Source organism: Podospora pseudocomata, chromosome 4 (assembly GCF_035222375.1).
Source record: "Podospora pseudocomata strain CBS 415.72m chromosome 4, whole genome shotgun sequence".
Taxonomy (NCBI): Eukaryota; Fungi; Ascomycota; class Sordariomycetes; order Sordariales; family Podosporaceae; genus Podospora; species Podospora pseudocomata.
In genome coordinates, this window is record NC_085888.1 from 2471750 (window position 1) to 2488780 (window position 17031).

Genomic DNA, 17031 nt, shown 5'->3' on the forward strand with positions numbered 1-17031 from the left:
GGTCGTTGTCCCACACCTTCGCCTTGCGCCGATGCTTCCGAAAATGCCGTTCGTGGTCCGTTAGAGGTTGCCGGCCCCCGCGAAGGGCCGCGAGTCGTTTCCCAAGCGGTTGTGTCGTTCAAGAGCGTCCTCCTGCTCCGGGGTGTCCAGCAACACGAAGTCTTTCAACCATCTCCGCCTGGCTTCCTCCCATCTTCCGTCTCTTACTTTCCTAGCATTTTGTCGAGCATGCCATTGGTAGTACTTCCGCTGCTTGGCCGATGCCTTAGGCTCGGTGGCCTGGTGGTATTGCCTAACCTTCTGCCGCAAATGCGGCGCGCAGTCTGGGCTTGAGCACCACCACAGTGCCATCCCTAGCCCCGAGACTTCGCTATCCAGCGTGTACCTCTCGTCTGTGTAACCGAAGCAGCATCCTGCTTCTCTCGGCGTAAACTGGATTACCTAGAATCCATTCCCCAGTTGAACTGCGTTCCCTGCCTTCCACAACAGGTAGTCGTCCAACTCTTCATTGGCTTTTTCCCATCTTGCCATCATCTTCCTGACTGACTGTGGCTTGCCTTCCTTGCCCACCTTGCGTACCGGCCAGTGGCCGTGTAGCGACTTGCTCTGGTGGTGCTCCACACATCCGTGTGTAATACACTGGAACCAAGGTGCTCTCCTGTGCTCCGGATGCCTGGGATGAAGTTGTGCCGTGTCTCCTTCACAGGGCGTATACAGTGTGAGTGTGAGTGTATCCCCTGGCAACTTCGCGATCCCGATGCTGGCGACCTTCTTATCCTTCCAGTATTCTTCCCAGCTCTTATACTCGAGCTTCTTAGGCCATGCTTGCATGACGGCGATCCTGTGCTTGCCGTATTGCTTCCCTGGCATCGTCCACCGGGTAGGTCCCTCCCATTGCGTGGGGTTGTCGTCCTTGGCGACCTCCGTGGCGATTTCCGCAGTGACTCGTGCTGCTTGCTTCAGCAATGCCTGTACCTGAAGATCTCCTTCTTCGTGCTCCGCCTTCAGCCTTTCCACTGCTTCCCGCAGCTCCTGGAACTCTGCTTCCTCTTGTTTGGCGTGCCAGTAGGAGTCTTCCTCGAAGCTTACCGCTTCCTCTTGCTGGTACCCGATGGCTGCGACCTCCACAACCCTCGGTCCCTTCGATGTGGTGGCTGCCGCGATTTCCTTCTTCCACCCGAGTTGCTTGGGTGCCCTGCAGTCCTTCTTGAAGTGTCCTGCCTTGCCGCAGTTGAAACACTTGAGGTTGTCTCTGCCCTGGCCCCGTCCTTGCGGCTTTTGTCGCTGGATAGCATCGACCTCCATGGGTCCTGCGTGAGTGGTCCCTGAGACGTGAGTCCCATAAGGCCGTCTCTTCTTCTTGTCGTTCGGGCGGTACGGCCCTTGCATGCGTGTACCCTTGCGCTCTCTACGGCGCTGGTACTGTCGATCGTCGATACGGACTGCCATTGCGATATACTCGTCGATAGTCTCCGGTCGCTCCATTCGATACAGTTCGTCCTTGACTTCTTCCTTGAGCCCGTTGTAGAACGACTGCATCAACCCTTCGTCGTTGATCGCGCTGCGGAGCGCGTCCGTCCTGAACACCGCAGCGTAGTCGGCAGCAGATCGAGTCTGCTTAAGGTTGGCCAGTCGCTCCTGGGCACGCCTGCCTTCGTCGTACTCTCCAAACACCTCCTTGATCTTTTTCTCAAAGCCTTTGTACGACTTGAAACACGTTTGGGTAATATCCTCCCTCTCATCATGAGTATTATCGAAGTAGTCTCCCAAGATCGGCTCGAACCATGTGAGTGCTGTGTCCTTGAGCCTGGACGCTGCGTACACAACCTTGGATTCCTCATCCGGGAAACGAGAAGGGTAGTACCGAAAGTAAGCCTTAAGTTGGATCAGAAATCCCCCCAGCTCTCCTTTTGCACCTCCATACCGGTCGGGTGCCTCGAGCCTGGCACGCTCTCCCTCCTTGCGTAAGGTACCAATCTCCTGGTGGAGCATGGCGTTCTCCTGCGTGAGGGTATCGTGGGAAAGGCGTGACTTATCCTCAAGCTCTTGGATACGAGCGGGAAGCTGGTCGATGGTGGGTTGGGTCGAGATCCCCTGAGTACTGACGTTTCCGGCCATGGCGTTATCTTGACACCTTCAACTTATCCGTGACAGAGTTGAAGTGAATATGCAACGTGTGACGAACCCCTGTACAGAACCTCTGAAAGGGATACTGGTTGAAGGTAACTTCTGACAATTGGTTCGGTGCGGCTAAACAGCGCACAACAAGATGTCTCAATGTAAACACAAGATACCGTGAATACAATCTGAATTGCATACTGCAGAACTGTCTATCTACACCAGCCAGTTCCTCCGTATATATAGACCTCCCCTGAGTCGTGCTCAGTCTGATCAGTACCCTGATCACACTGATCGCTCTGCTCAGTCTGATCAGTGTCCTGATCACACTGATCAGTCTTCCTGTACTGTGATTGGCTCTCCTAGGTGTTTCTGTGCTAATGATTGGTCTGTGGTGCGCATCACTACACTTAACCCTACCCCACACTCAACCTTCAACCCCGAACCCCACTCAACCTACGCACACACAACTTCACCTTACATATAGGGCTCGGCTAGGAGCAGGCATTATTTTTCCTGAAGACAGGCACGCTAACTAGATATAGCAAGCTTTCTTGCAAAAGCCCTTGAATATCAAATCAACCAAAAATACTGTAAAAACTAGCCTCAGAAATGCAAGCTTACTCAAACCATAATTTTAAAAACAAGGCATCTACTAATAACTTTTGTACCATAATGTCACAACCCTGGTATATGGACGGGACTAACGATTGGTTGTGGAACTACAGGAGCAGGGACCAGTCGGGGAAACACCCAGGAGAGCCAATCACAGTGCAGGAAGAATGATCAGTGTGATCAGGGTACTGATCAGACTGAGCACGGCTCAGGGGAGGTCTATATATACGGAGGAACTAGCTGGTGTAGATAGACAGTTCCGCAGTATGCAATTCAGATTGTATTCACGGTATCTTGTGTTTACATTGAGACATCTTGTTGTGCGCTGTTTAGCCGCACCGAACCAATTGTCAGAAGTTACCTTCAACCAGTATCCCTTTCAGAGGTTCTGTACAGGGGTTCGCCACATATAACCCTTATACTACCAACCTTACTACCATCTTCATCTCATTACAACCTTCACCACAACCCTCACCACAACCCTCACCACAACCCTCACCACAACCCTCACCACAACTCTTACCATAAGCTACCTACTTTAAAGCGCATAAGTAAATAATAAAATATAAAGAGATGTGGAAAAAGATAGATTGCATGATACACACCTGTTTTTATCTACGTTTTGCGGCTATAGTAATGCTTAAAGACTTTTGTGAGAGTTTAAAGGTCATTTGTGGAGCCTTATTCCCAGATGTGGCTAGCTGCCTATCTTCAGGGAAAAAAATGCGCCTGTCCCTAGCCGGACCCTTACATATTCCCATCTTCCACTATCCCCACCATCAACCAGTAATACCTCACCGGGTGACTAGTCTAGTGGTCAGGACGCTTCGTTGTGGTTGTTTGCAAGAACATCACATACGATCCGAAGAAACCCCGGTTCGATTCCGGGGTCGCCCAATATCTTTTGGCAATTCTGCCTCACATCAGCCCTTTTTTTCTTTTTTTTTTCTCTCTCTCTCTCTCCATTTTTGTTTTCACATCAGTGAAAAACTTTCACTTTTGCGTTCAGCAATGCCATAAACCTGGACTGACCGGGAAGAGGGAGGTGATGCATCACTCTTACCTACTCCATAGCCAAGAAGCAGGAGGAAGCTGAAAGAGCATCGAATGGGAAGCCCAAGGGCTTTGGAGAACAAGATGATCAATCCTACCTTCCTATGCTGTCCTCTATCGATGGCTAGAACCAAGGCATGCTGGATGGACAAAACGGCAGACTTCATGGTGAATCACTTTATTGTGGAAAAGACTTTTCCAACTACCGCAACTAGATGACACTTGTAAGGGGCAACCCATTTTCCCAACCGCCGAAGACGGGTATCACGAAATGCAGTGAACTACCTATTTTGGGATGGCGAAACACGACGGTTAATACTGAACGTTGGTTGACCTCGGGCCTGTCTCTAGACTATGATGGCATAGCTTGAATCTAAAGGGATGCCTACCTCAGTTGGAAAGATTCAAGACAACGCGGCGCAACCTCCAACACATCACACAAAGCACTCAGACGATCCAAACATACAGTAATCCCTTTAATTCCTTGTCATAATCCTAGCATACAGTTATACACATGCCCAAAGCATAATATATAGATAGTAAGTTGCGGAACCCATCTTCGACGAGACCTCCTTTTTCCAAGCCGCGCAACCACCGCAGCCCCCAAAAGTTTTTCTCGTCTCCTCGCTGTCAACCCATCATCAATCGACAGCATCATCTGGCTTCCGTACTATTCCGTCATCGTCCTATCCCTCTGCCTTTTTGTTTTGTCCGCTCAACAACAATGGGCAAGCTCATTCCCAATACATCCAACAACCGGCAAGCCAAGCCCAATGGGCAGAGCAAAAGGCCTGCCATAGTAATCCCGTCATCTGGTCTAATGCGCCCCTCTCCCCTTCCCGTGATAATGATTGTCCCCTTTTCTGTCCCGTCAACTGCTGGACACGAACCGCGCGAACCGATCAAACCAAATTGACCAGTTGGATAACAAAAAACGAAAAAAAGGGGGGACAGCCAACCAACCCAAACACCAACTACAGATAAGTCAAACATCACAAGCCAAAAAAATTCCACATAACACCCGCTCACTCCTTCCCACCCTGGCTTGCTATACCCCCCCCATCCCCTCTTGAAAGATATGCTCGTAACGTTATTGTTGCCTCCTACCAATGGTGTCTCTTGCGGATGAGACAGACAGCGCGCCCCATGCAAATGCTAGAGTCGTCGATCACAAGCCCGTCGAAAGAAAGGAGATAAGAGAAACCCAACCCAAAACCCATAAAGAAAGGCCCAAGATGTGCCATATGCGAAGAAGAGGATCGAGACAGAAATGGGTATCACGCGGAGGAGCGCGGAACGAAATGGGAGTGTGAACCAAATTACCACTCGTCGTTGTCAACTTCGTGTCTGTGACGGGGACGGCGTTTGAGAAGTGCGAGGAGGGCATCGAGCTGAACCCAGTTGTCGTCATTTTCTGCAAACTTGCGATGCTTGCGGGTAAGAATATGCTAGGTTGCGTCAGCATTGCTTCACAGCAAAACAACATCATAATAAAATACTTACCTCGTCAAAATCATCAAACTTATCCATGCAGTTCTCGCAATACCCTGGCTTGGGATCACGCTTCTGTCTTTGTGCAACGGGCAAACTGACGGTTCTACGCAGCTTCTCTCTCTGTTTCGCCGCCTCCTCTTCATCGACAGTTTCGAGCTTGCGGTGTGTAGCTCTGCTAGCACTCGCAGACCGGACAAACGTGGTGCTATCGTGGCTCATCTCAGCCATGCGGCGCGAGCTCAAGTCCTGGGACACAGCAGGGGGACCGGCCTTCGCCAGCACCTTACGTTGCAACCCGTGTATCTCCTTACTAGTGCCCGCCTTGGCACCTAGCACACCACTAGTGGAGGAGATCATCTGGGAGCGGATGGCCGATGTTACGGCGGATTGCTGGAGACCAGACGCAACGGGCTCGCCAGCAAGGAGACGGCCTGCTTTTGCATGGCTCATAAAGGCGTTCTGGGTACGGAACTCCATCTGGGGAGGGTTGGAAACCCTAGATCGATCCAACGCATCAGCCGCGGCGACTGGCGGGGTGCCTCTGTTTTGCCCGTCTTCCATCACGGCGAGAGTCCGCTTTCCTGTAGCGGGCTTGGGTGCTGGCACTTCTGGAGGCTGAAGTTTGGCAGCATTTTCGGCGGCAGCTGCCTTGGCGGCGCGCTCCTTTGCTTTCGTCTTTTCGCGATTCTCCTTTTCTGGGACCTCATAATCCTGCACAAATGGGCACCGGCCAGCAGAAGCTACACGGAACTGCGGCCACTCTCCATCCTTCTTATCGGCAACCTTGGCATATTCGCGGGCCATGACCGGTTTCGTCTTCTCTTCCATATCGTAAATGTAGATATACGGGCCCTTGAAGTGATGCATCTCCTTGGTAGCAACCGTCGGATCACGATCTGACGGGCCATGTACCCGCTCCTGCTGAAGAAGTTGACGAAGGTTAGATCGATCCGTCGTCTTGCCGGTCCCTGTGCGGCCATGGTTGGTGCTCTTGTGCGGCTCCGCCTCCAATGCTTCAAGAAATCTCGTGAGCTTGTCGACCGACCATAACTTCATTTTCATGTCCTGAGCGCGGAGTAAAATGTCTGTGCTGCGTGACTTTTGTGGTTTGGCATCCTGCCCCGGGACTGGCATCCTCCGACTCGTATCAAACACAAGCTTCCTCCTCACAGGAGGGGCCTCCGCAACACGATTTAACAGCGATGGGTCTATCGTCTTTGGCTGCTCGGAGCCATGGGATTCGGCGGCATTTTCCTGATCGTGGGCCGAGTTTTTTTCGGCACGGGGGATCGGCCGGGTGGTGATAACGTGAGTCACATCGATCGAGAAGAACTTTTCCTCGCGCTGTTCCAAGTGGCACGTTAGTCTCTCAGGCTCAATTGATCCGAGTCTCAAACACCATCACTTACAGCACCAAGGTTAGTGACCCGCTTGGCCAATCTGGACCGCTGCTCATCAGGAACACTCTCAAAGTAAAAGACCCAGGTCGGGAAGCGAGCGCTGTAGGTGGCCCTCCACTCGGCGAGCTCCAATTGAGAAGCCTTTTCAACGGCTCCCTGTGAAGTCTTTTGCGAGGTGGTGACAGCAGCGCGGGTGGTGGTTCCTCTGTGCACGATAGTTCGGGATGGTTTCGTTCGGCTAGGGGATGCGACACCGCGCTCGATCATCTGGCGCTTTGCTGGTGGAGGTTGGCCATAAGGCTCCTCCCTAAGGAGCTCAGCATGGGAGCGAACCTTTTTGGCACCATTGAGGGCGGCCGAGGTACGCATAGGCGAATTGGCGACATTGGGATTATTCGAAAGAGGAACTCTCCTGGCGGTCGACATGGCAGAGAGCTGGTGGAAGGGGGCGGGCGATAGAGATACTGCGGCCATACGAAAGCCCACTCAACATGCTAAGGGGCAGTCTGTCTGATGTTGAGTGAGGTATGGGAAGGAAAAGGGCGGTCGTGGTCGCGGTCTTGTGCGAGAGTGCGAGTCGGATGTGGAGGGGCTGGGTGCTGGCAGCAACGACCGTCCAACGCGGGCTGGAGTGTGGACGTGCGTGCACACCAAAAATGGACGCGTCGACTGATGGAGCCGGAAAATGGCGACGCGTTGGGAGTTGAGGACTTGAGAGAAGCCCTGGAGCTGGAGGGATGGATGAGGAAACACCACAGACCTTCAATGGCTCAAAGATTGCCCGGCAGCAGTCTTCAAACCAAGGTCTATCAAAGTGAAGGTGTGTCGGCAACTGGGGCGTTTCTCGGTGTGTGTGGAAAAGGTCGCGCAATCAAAAGCAGCGGCAAGTCAACATCAGTGTCCAAGCTTTTCCCGCGACTAAGCCCACTTTGAGTTCAGCACAACAAACTTGGGTCCACCGACGCGGCTGCCAGCTGCCCCTCTCTGTCGCGCACGGCAACGCCCCCCAGTTGCATATCCACTGCCACTTGTCGGCACTGCCAACCTCAACATCTTCAAGCTTGGCACAGCCCATCTGACGACATTGTTCAAGATCCAGCTTTCATATCTGGGCTGTGAGATACTCATCAGAATTTCTTGAGTTGCGAGGAATAGCGTGTTGTGAGAAGGCATTGGGTGTGGAATTTTAAGATTTGCCCACGTTCTTTGTGTGGATTTCATTTTGCTGAGATGTACTAAATTCTCTCTCGCCTATCAAAGCCTCATCTCATCCACCAAAGCTCACAAGACCACTAAAAGAAAAGAGACATCATGAGATTATCAAGAGGCAGAGCTGCCTTACGGCAACTGAGTCTGGTCTCATCCCCAAATAGACAGCAAATATACCGACCATTCCAACAATCCCTCACCCTTACCGGTGCAAGATTAAAACCTTTTCGCAACTATGCCACCTCAGTCTCAGCAGCCAATCTAGAATTCGGCCAGCCCGTCTATGAGACACACCCTCACATTCTCAAACCAGGCGAAAGTATGTAATCAACCTCACACGCTCACAAACATATACACTAACTTTTTTCTCTCAGTAACCCAAGGCATCACCGCCCACGAATACGCCTCCCGCCGCTCCCGCCTAGCCCTCTCCCTCCCTCCCGACGGCGTGGCTCTCCTCGCCGCCGCCGACCTCAAATACCGCTCCGGCGCCGTCTTCTACCCCTACCGTCAAGACTCCAACTTCCTCTACCTCACCGGCTTCCTCGAGCCTGAATCCCTCGCCGTAATCCGCAAAACCGGCCCCGGCCCCGACGACTATCTGTTTTCCCTCTTCTGCCGCCCCAAAGACCCCCGCGCAGAACAATGGTCCGGCCCCTGGTCCGGCCTCGAGGCAGCAGAAGACGTCTTCAACGCAGACAACAGCTACGACATCTCCCGCGCCTCCACCACCCTCCCCTCCCTCCTCCGCGGCGCCTCCAAAATCTTCACCGACATCCCCCCCTCGCTCACCACCCCCTCCAACATCGGGTCCCTCCTCAAATCCCTCTCCCTGCCCACCTCCCCCTTACAAACCCTAGTCAACACCCTCCGCGCGATAAAATCCCCCGCCGAAGTCGCCGCCATGCGCCACGCCGGCCAGGTCTCAGGCAGGGTGATCACCTCGGCCATGCGCCGCCCCTGGACCCTAGAAAAAGACATCCACGCCTACCTCGACTACGGCTTCACGCAGCACGGCCTCAGCGGGCCAGCCTATGTCCCTGTTGTTGCTGGCGCAAGCAGAGGTTGCATGATCCACTACGTGCATAACACGTCCGACCTGCCCGCCAACTCCACCGTGCTTGTCGATGCGGGGGGTGAGTACGGGTACTACGTCACTGACATCACGCGGACCTGGCCGGTGTCTGGAAAATTCTCCCCTGCTCAAAAAGACCTCTACAATGCTGTGCTTACCGTTCAGAGGCAGTGCGTGGCGCTGTGCAGGGAGAACGCGGGGGTTAGTCTGGATGAGATTCACCGCGCGGCGGAGAATGGGTTGAGGGAGCAGCTGGCGTTGTTGGGGTTTGAGGGGTTGACAGCGGGGACGAAGAGGTGGACGGGGCAGGGAGGGGAGGATCTGATGGATGTGCTGTTTCCTCATCATGTTGGGCATTATGTCGGGTTGGATGTTCATGATGTTCCCGGGTATGGACGGTCGGTGGCGTTGAAGAAGGGACACTGCGTGACGGTGGAGCCGGGGGTGTATGTACCGGATGATGAGAGGTTTCCCAAGCATTTTAGGGGGTTGGCGGTCAGGATTGAGGATAGCGTTGCGGTGGATGAGGAGGGGCCGCATGTGCTGACGACCGAGGCGGTTAAGGAGGTGGAGGATATTGAAGCGCTGAGGTAGGGTGGTGTAGTTGTTGTACGATAGGTGATGAGGGTATGTAAAAGGGGGTAAATAAAACCAAGGTGACACATACATTAAGCTATAGAAACAAAGAGGCCATGTTTGATATTAACATTTGATTCATGGGTAGGTATTCTAAGTTAAGGTGCTGTTCCACCAGAGCCAGAGAAAGTACTTCCCCCTTTTATTTGCTCTGCCTAGTTTGACGGTTTGCCAATTACTGCTATTAATCTCTTGCTCTTGCCGATCATGAGCCTCAGTAACAAGGCATACGTACACAATTTTCATACCACTCGACTCAACGACACCAAGAAACCAATGTGAGATACGATTCTCCATTCTCTTCATGGCGATTCATCCCAAGTAAACTATCATCGGTATCATGAAAATGGGACCCAAGTTCCCAAGACAATGATAGCCCGAGCATAAGACCTGGCCTGTCCAACCCAAAAGAAAACCAACCCAAAAGAAAACCGACCCAAAAACCCCAACATCAACATGTAATTTTCTCAACCCATCCAACCCCCTAACCCCTATTTTTAAGCATGCTTCCAAAATGAACCCTCCTCCAAAAAAATGTAAATGCTCCCACCCCAAAATGCCACATCCCTTTCAATCAACAAACACACAGATGACGAAAGAAAGCCGCTTTGCCGCCAATTTTTTGATGGGAGTAGGAATTAAGTAACAAAAGAATAAAAAAAAAAGTGGTATATACAAGAAATGTGTTTCTTGAAGAAATAAAAGAAAGCTTGATTGGTGATGATGTTGGCGGTGATAGTTTTTGTATGTCAACAGAACCCTCTCGGATCGAAAAGCGTCCTACTATACGTCGGCATCATGTACTGCGGTCTTGCCGTCGCGTTCAAAAGTTGTTCAAAGGCCTGCAACCGTCTCGAGAGCTCGCGGTGTTCCTGCACGATCTGCTTGTTTCGACGCTCGAGCCAGTGTATGTACTCGGTTGCTTTAGTCAGGACCGCACCCTACAAGCAGTATTGGTTAGTTTTATTGGTAGGAGCTTGATCATGGTCGATATTAAACCCACCTTGCTGACTTTAGGCGCCCTCGACGGCTGATTCGGGTCCTCCCCTTCCTCATTTTCAGGTATTGTCCTCAGCGATGGAACAGCATCTCTCAACTCCGAGATCTTATCCTTCAAATTCGTCCGGTATTTCCTCTCGATATCATTATGCGCCGTCCGGTCCCCTCCTGCTGCCTTGACCTTCTCCTTGGCCTTGCTGTCACTGACACTGCCCTGTCGTTTTGGCTGGTGCAAAGATCCCGGTTTCGGGTGAGGTGTCGTCGAATGGGGCGGTGACACTGGTTTTGGACCACCCATACCGCCACCCATCCCCATTCCCATCCCCATTCCCATCCCCATGCCCATTCCCATTCCCAAACTTCCACTGCCCGAACCCCCTGCCGTAAAAGGTGTGCTCATCCCCGGGTTCAATCCCGTAAAATTCAAGTTCAAATTCGACCCTAACCCTCCCATACTCGACCCCGGATTCATGGCAATCGCTATTAGCCTCCTCTGCTCCGCCTCGTTCAAAGCCTGATTGTTAAGACCAATCAAAGAGTCCATGCGCAGGCCCGGCTGCGGTCGTTCCCAGCTAAGCGGCGTCGAGTAGAGCCCTTCCCGCGGCGGAACCTCGGGTGGTGGCGCAGATTCGATCTTGGACATGTGGTCGGCAAGATTAATCGAAGAAAACCCGTCATCGTCGTCGTCGTCATCCGAGAGAGCATTGTCCAACGCGCTGTCGTCCATCGTCTCCTCGTGTTTTAGCCTACCCCCCGCATGCGCAGTGTTTCTGGAACTATTCGTGTCAGTCACTGTACCCTGCCTGCTATTGCGCCCATCCAACCGACACTCACCTCCGCTTTACAGGTGGTCTTAGTTCTCCCTCACGTCTAGAAGCCTCAACGCCCTCGGGAATACTGGCCAGCCCCTCATCCTTGTCGAAATCCAGCCAGTAATCCACAGAATCTAGCGGCGTTGCGTCCATACTGAGCCTTGACCGTTTCCGCTCGTGGGCGTCCCTCCGCACGCCTCGTGCTGGTAATACTGGCCGCGGCTGCCTGCTGTGGGCTGAAGCTTGGGATGCGGAAGAAATGCCTGGCGAGATACTGTTGAAGCCGGCGAGCGAGGAGGGCTGGGCGATGGAATCCAGTGACAGAGGGGTTGGTGCTGTGGAAGGTGACATAGAAATGCCACCTTCCAGGCCCATACCGGTGGTGTCCCATATTGGTGGTGCCTGAGCCGAGGTGCTGGTCATGAATGGCTGGTCGACCGGGTTGACCGTCTGAATCCATGTGTCAGCAAGAGAGAGCCAAGGGCCCACCAGGTCAGGTCCAGAAGGAGTGATGAGCAAAGTGTCTTGTGTGTGCTCATTAAGTCATACCTGGTTATTGGGCATCGAAAAGAACTCGAGATGTCTTAGCGGGTCCGAGTCCATGGTTGCGTGTGCATGCCGTTTGGCGTGGCTGATGAGAGAAAAGGGGTAAAGTCGCCGGGACGGGATCCAGTTGGTGTTGAAACTTTTCGTCCAGAAGTTCAACGGTTTTTTTTTGGTGGGAATTTGTTTGGCAGAAATGGGGTCTTGTCCGTCAAGTGATGGCAAGGCCGAAAGGTCTACCCAAATCGAGAGACGAGAGGCGTCTTACTCCAAGCCTCGTTTCGGTCTTGGTATTGTCTGGCCTCCAGACGAACAACGGGATGCTTGCAGGTGCGCAGTTCAGACTTTGGCGATCTGTGCCAAGACCGAAGTGAGTGGCAAAGTTGCTGGATTGGGTTGAAAAGGTTGCTTTGCTTTGGACGAGTTCAAGAAGGGTGCGCAGGCGCCGACAGAATGAGTTGGTTGAAATCACCGGTGAGGTAAGTGACTGAGTGACTGAGTGTGAATGTGAGTATGAGTGTGTTGTGTAATCGAGCGCGGGGGCTGGCTTGGATGCTTGAGGCGCGGCGGGTAGTTTCCGAGGAGAAGATCAGCAGCCACAGAGACGCAGCAGTGGGTAGATGTTCATGAGCTGGCGGTTGAACACAGCAGCGGACGACGGTGAGGGTCGGAGTCGGGTGCCGATAGTCACGAGATGTAGTAAGACCACGAACACTGACGGATATGGCAGCACCTAGCCAAGGGTTGTTGGAGCTACCACAAGATGGCAAATACAGGTAGGTTGAATTAAGAGGTCCCAGTCGGAGATTCTAGGGAAATGCAGGGTGGCGAACAGCGAACTATTATCGTGGGACAAATGCTGCAATGCAAGTAGCCGTGTTGCGAGCAGTCCGGAAAGGGTTTCCAACAGGGGAATAGGAGTGATAAAGAAGAAGACAGGAAAAAAAAGTACACAGCGAAGGTGACGGTCGAGTCGACACCGCTAGGTCTAGTATTACTTTAGCGGCGATAACGAGTGAAAAGGGGGGCTATTGCGCCTATGGCGTCGAGTCCTTCGAGATCCGTATTCGAGCGTAGTGCCTCTGTGTACCTGGCCCGGAAGGTATCGCTCCAGATGCGGTTTATGAGGCCGGTAGCTGACGAGCGGAAGGTGATGTTGTCGGGTTGTATGTGTGAGAGAGCTATGTACAGGAAGTGTACAAGAAACAGACAGAGAGAGCGCGGGAAGTCGGAAGCGGGCTCGAGGAGAATATGGGAGGTACCTAGGGCCCTTGTCGAGTAGTGTCGAAGAGCAGCATCAGGAAGACTGAATGTCAGTCCAGTGGCAGAATCTCCTTTCCTATTAGAGCCAGACAGGGGCGGGCTGACAGTAACGGACGACTTTGCAGGAAGACGATCTCGGTCTCGGCAACTGGCAGCAACGGCCAGAGAGGGTAAAAATGGATGGTGGTGTTGTTGAGCCGGGCCGAAGATACACACAGACAGATGGACACCAGAGGGAGGCTGTAACTTTTTTTGCTGGTAGCGTGGCGGCGGGATAACGTGTGGGAGGTGGGTAAAATCAGTGATCACAAGCAACAAACACTTCTCGTGAAGTGAGTGAGACTGCAAATGGCTTCTTGGGGCCTGGGATCGTTGAAGATCTCGATGGGTGTGGCACCCTGGTATTCCAGGAGGTCGCTAGGAGTTGCTGCTAGAAGCCGATTGGGCTGCTGGATCTCTGTTGCTGTCGAGATGGCCTGACTTTTGGGCTTGGGAAATTCACTCAGACACTTTACGGATTCTCTGGGGAGCTTTGGGAAGGCGGCCAGAGGCCAATCGGGGAATTGGAGCTCTGACGCAGACTCTTTTGATTTGGGCTGATTTGAGAGCAGAATCATGCCACTTTTTGTCTTGGAGAAGGCTGCGGGTGCGTGCTTCTCCACCAGCCAAGCCGGCAGTAGCTCGATCGGCGCCGTGCTGTGATTGGCTGCAACCCCTCTGCTGGGTGTCAGCCTTACCTACGACTAAAGGTTCTGACGGGGTCTGGACCCTGATATTGACAACTCCAAGGAACATGGCTGGATGTTCTGGTCCCGCCTGGACCTGCGCCGGGCTATGGATTTTCCTGCTCTAAAAGCAAGGGCTGCCACATCACGAATAACGATATTCTCGAAGTCATGGAAGCATCAGATGCCACTTGATATATATATATATATTTGTCTGAGGTGTTGAAGCGGTCAAGGTTGCGTTGCATGTTTGTTACTCAGCGGCGAGAAGAAGAAAAGCAAAGACCTCTTAGCTAGGTAAGTAAAGTCAGGCGATTCGGCAGCCTGATGGAAACAGGGAGCCGCAATTGCCGTGCCATTTCGTTCCATTTGCGTCGCGGAGCTATTGCAGCGTGGATTTGATATTTATACATCAAAACCAGCCAACCTGGTAAGGTCGGCCCGGCCCGCTGACATTTCCAAAGCCATTGTCGTCAAAATGGACGGCAAAGCGTGTGGTTTTTGACAGCTTCACCCTATACCCTAACCCTGAGAATAGCACATGGTGGGGTGGGGTCCCCCCACAAGAAGCACATGCCAAGATTGATGATCGATCGTGGGGCTGCCTGGTTGCCCTGATGCACTGGACAACCTCAAAGCTTACGACTCGTCTTTGGGAAACCTTTCACAAAAAACACAGATACTCATCCGTTTGCTCGTTACTGAGCCGCCACTCCGCTTTGTCCATCATCTCTGACAACAAATAGCCAAAGGGCGGAGAACAGCAACCGATATCTTAGCCAACATGGCATCCTCATCTTCACCCTCCCGCCCGACAGCGGACGACACCAATACATCACCACCGGCATCCCCTGTTTTGGAAGGTCGTGACTCCCCGGATCTGCCCCTCACCATGACAGCATCCACAGTTCTAATGACCCTGCCCCGTGATGCCACAACTGCCCTCGCCGCTGCCGGAGCCTTCCCTCAGGAGAAAGTCATCGTGCGTTTCCGGCCTGTCGGAGCAGCCCCGGCCGTACTTCGAGAGCAGGTCAAGGTTTCCAGCAGCTACAAGTTTGAGAGTGTTGTAGCCCATCTGAGGAGATCTCTCAAGGTCAGGGATACAGACAGTGTGTTTCTCTACATTAACAGCACCTTTGCCCCGTCACTAGACGAGGTAGTGGGCAACCTATGGAGGGTAAGCAATACTCGACTTGTACTGACATGACACTTTGCTAACACTACGGGCTGCAGTGCTTCAAAGACTCGGAAAACAGACTGAATGTGTCCTACTCGATTACTCCTGCGTTTGGATAGTAAGTCTACCATGTTGGCATGACCGAAACCGCGACAAAGTTATGTGTCCCAGTCAAAAGCATGAAGCTATTATCCTTGAGTATTATATGAAGAGTCCTTTGATGAAACGCAAAGGCATCCTAACTACCTATCAACACAACATGGTATCCGCCAAAATGCAATCAAATGGCCAAACAGAAAACCAGTTACCGCCAATGCATACAATAAACCACAACGCTGAACCCAAGTGCGAAAGGGACAACCACGCCATGCGAAGCATCCACCACCCCCAAATCCCAATATTCTTTACACATCCTTGACCGTCTCCGCGAACGCCTCGAGCTCGTCCTTTGGAATCGGGTACGTGTGCTCAGGGGCAGGATATTGCCGACTCTTGACCTCGTCTCGATAAGTCTCAATGGCCCGGAGACTCTCTGACCAGACATCGCCATACTTCTTGACAAACTTGGGGAGGAACCTTCCAGGGGGAAAGTTGCCCGTCATGTCGACCTGCACAAGCACCTGACCAGAGCAGCCGTTTCCAGCACCAATGCCAATAGTTGGAACAGAGAGCTTTTCAGTGATGATGGATGCCACCTCGGCAGGGACTGCCTCCAGGACCATGGCAAAGCACCCGGCTTCTTGAATGGCGAGTGCATCTTCCAGCACCTTCATAGCACCGTCAGACGTCTTGCCTTGGACTCTGAAACCACCCAGGGCATTCTGCCGTTGAGGAGTCAGGCCTACATGGCCAAGTACTGGAATGCCGGCTCTGGTGATTTTGGCAATGGTGGGAGCCATCTCTTTGCCGCCTTCAAGCTTGATGCCCTGCATGCGGCCCTCTTTGACAAACCGGATGGCTGTCTCGAGAGCCTGTTCCGGGGCGATCTCGTATGAGCCCATGGGAAGGTCACCAATCTAGGAGGAATGTCAGCCAGTCTATTGCAGAGTAGAGGGGACCAGAATAGAACACATACAGTAAAGGCAGCTCGGGTGGCACGTGCAACGGATCGACAGTGTAACAACATCTCTTCCAGAAGAACCTCTGATGTATCTTCCATGCCGAGGGCCACCATGGCAAGGCTGTCGCCGACGAGGACCATATCCATGCCGGCGGCATCTGCCACATGGGCGCTGGGGAAGTCATGGGCAGTGATCATGGTGATAGGCTCACCCCTCTTGTGCATGGCTCGGAGGGTACCGATGGTGACCTTTTTGCGGGGGTTGGTGGGTGGCGTGCCCATGGGGGAGTGGGAGCTGCTTCTGGTTTGCTGATTTGATGCATGTTTTTGGCGGAATACAGAGGCAAAGGGTGCTGTGGTGTTGAGTGTTGATGTTGTTGATAGTGTTGTTGGTGGTGGTCGTGTGCCCCTGGAAAGGGTAGCGCACGACCTCCGAGCAACTGAGGACAGTGATGATAGGTACATAGGGTGTACTTGTGGTCACTGAAGAGGTGTGTGTGTGCGTGTGCGTCTTGCTGCACGGTGACGTCTTGTTTCAAAGTGGAAAAAAGTGGTGGTTGTTTCTCAGCTCTCTTTTTTCTTCTGCAAAGAACAGAAAGAGAAGAGTTTTTGGGAATCTGAAAATGAGCATGGTTGGGGTGAATTCGCGCAGTTTTTAATCAGCAGGGTCATGATGGTTTTTGCTGCGTACAATTGAGTATCTCTCTTGAATCCGCTGGAGTTTTGTTTGTTGCGGCGCCCCTCCACCCAGAGGCCCAGTAAAACTACAGGGCGGGTTTCTTACCCCGAAAAAAAGGTTGAGGCCGGCTCTTTGCAAGCGGTTCGGGCGATCGGGGTGGAACATGATTGGTC

General features: G+C 52.7%; 5 protein-coding genes and 1 non-coding gene across 6 annotated transcripts; 3 read left to right on the forward strand and 3 right to left on the reverse strand.

The window, feature by feature from the left end:
* Window positions 1-3532: 3532 nt before the first annotated feature.
* Window positions 3533-3630, forward strand: QC762_0068970. Its single transcript has one exon. It is a non-coding gene; the product is annotated as a tRNA-His (tRNA).
* Window positions 3631-4249: 619 nt separating this feature from the next.
* DBF4 (Cdc7p-Dbf4p kinase complex regulatory subunit) lies at window positions 4250-7695 on the reverse strand. Its single transcript, XM_062890211.1, has 3 exons — window positions 6690-7695; window positions 5290-6624; window positions 4250-5234 (listed from the first exon to the last, which is right to left on the reverse strand). Exons 1-3 carry the CDS (start codon window positions 7152-7154, stop codon window positions 5106-5108), a joined length of 1929 nt encoding a protein of 642 aa, XP_062743739.1. The 5' UTR covers window positions 7155-7695; the 3' UTR covers window positions 4250-5105.
* Window positions 7696-7712: 17 nt separating this feature from the next.
* On the forward strand, window positions 7713-9670 carry ICP55 (aminopeptidase). The gene is made up of 2 exons (XM_062890210.1): window positions 7713-8208; window positions 8264-9670. The coding sequence occupies exons 1-2, from the start codon at window positions 7992-7994 to the stop codon at window positions 9556-9558; spliced, it is 1512 nt and encodes a 503-aa protein (XP_062743740.1). The 5' UTR covers window positions 7713-7991; the 3' UTR covers window positions 9559-9670.
* Window positions 9671-10216: 546 nt separating this feature from the next.
* Window positions 10217-13813, reverse strand: QC762_407470 (uncharacterized protein). The gene is made up of 4 exons (XM_062890209.1): window positions 11961-13813; window positions 11434-11861; window positions 10604-11375; window positions 10217-10541 (listed from the first exon to the last, which is right to left on the reverse strand). Exons 1-4 carry the CDS (start codon window positions 12012-12014, stop codon window positions 10350-10352), a joined length of 1446 nt encoding a protein of 481 aa, XP_062743741.1. The 5' UTR covers window positions 12015-13813; the 3' UTR covers window positions 10217-10349.
* Window positions 13814-14079: 266 nt separating this feature from the next.
* atg12 (Ubiquitin-like protein) lies at window positions 14080-16847 on the forward strand. The gene is made up of 2 exons (XM_062890208.1): window positions 14080-15119; window positions 15176-16847. Exons 1-2 carry the CDS (start codon window positions 14727-14729, stop codon window positions 15236-15238), a joined length of 456 nt encoding a protein of 151 aa, XP_062743742.1. The 5' UTR covers window positions 14080-14726; the 3' UTR covers window positions 15239-16847.
* On the reverse strand, window positions 15269-16907 carry ECM31 (cell wall biogenesis and architecture protein). Its single transcript, XM_062890207.1, has 2 exons — window positions 16195-16907; window positions 15269-16135 (listed from the first exon to the last, which is right to left on the reverse strand). Exons 1-2 carry the CDS (start codon window positions 16642-16644, stop codon window positions 15524-15526), a joined length of 1062 nt encoding a protein of 353 aa, XP_062743743.1. The 5' UTR covers window positions 16645-16907; the 3' UTR covers window positions 15269-15523.
* Between the last annotated feature and the right edge of the window lie 124 nt (window positions 16908-17031).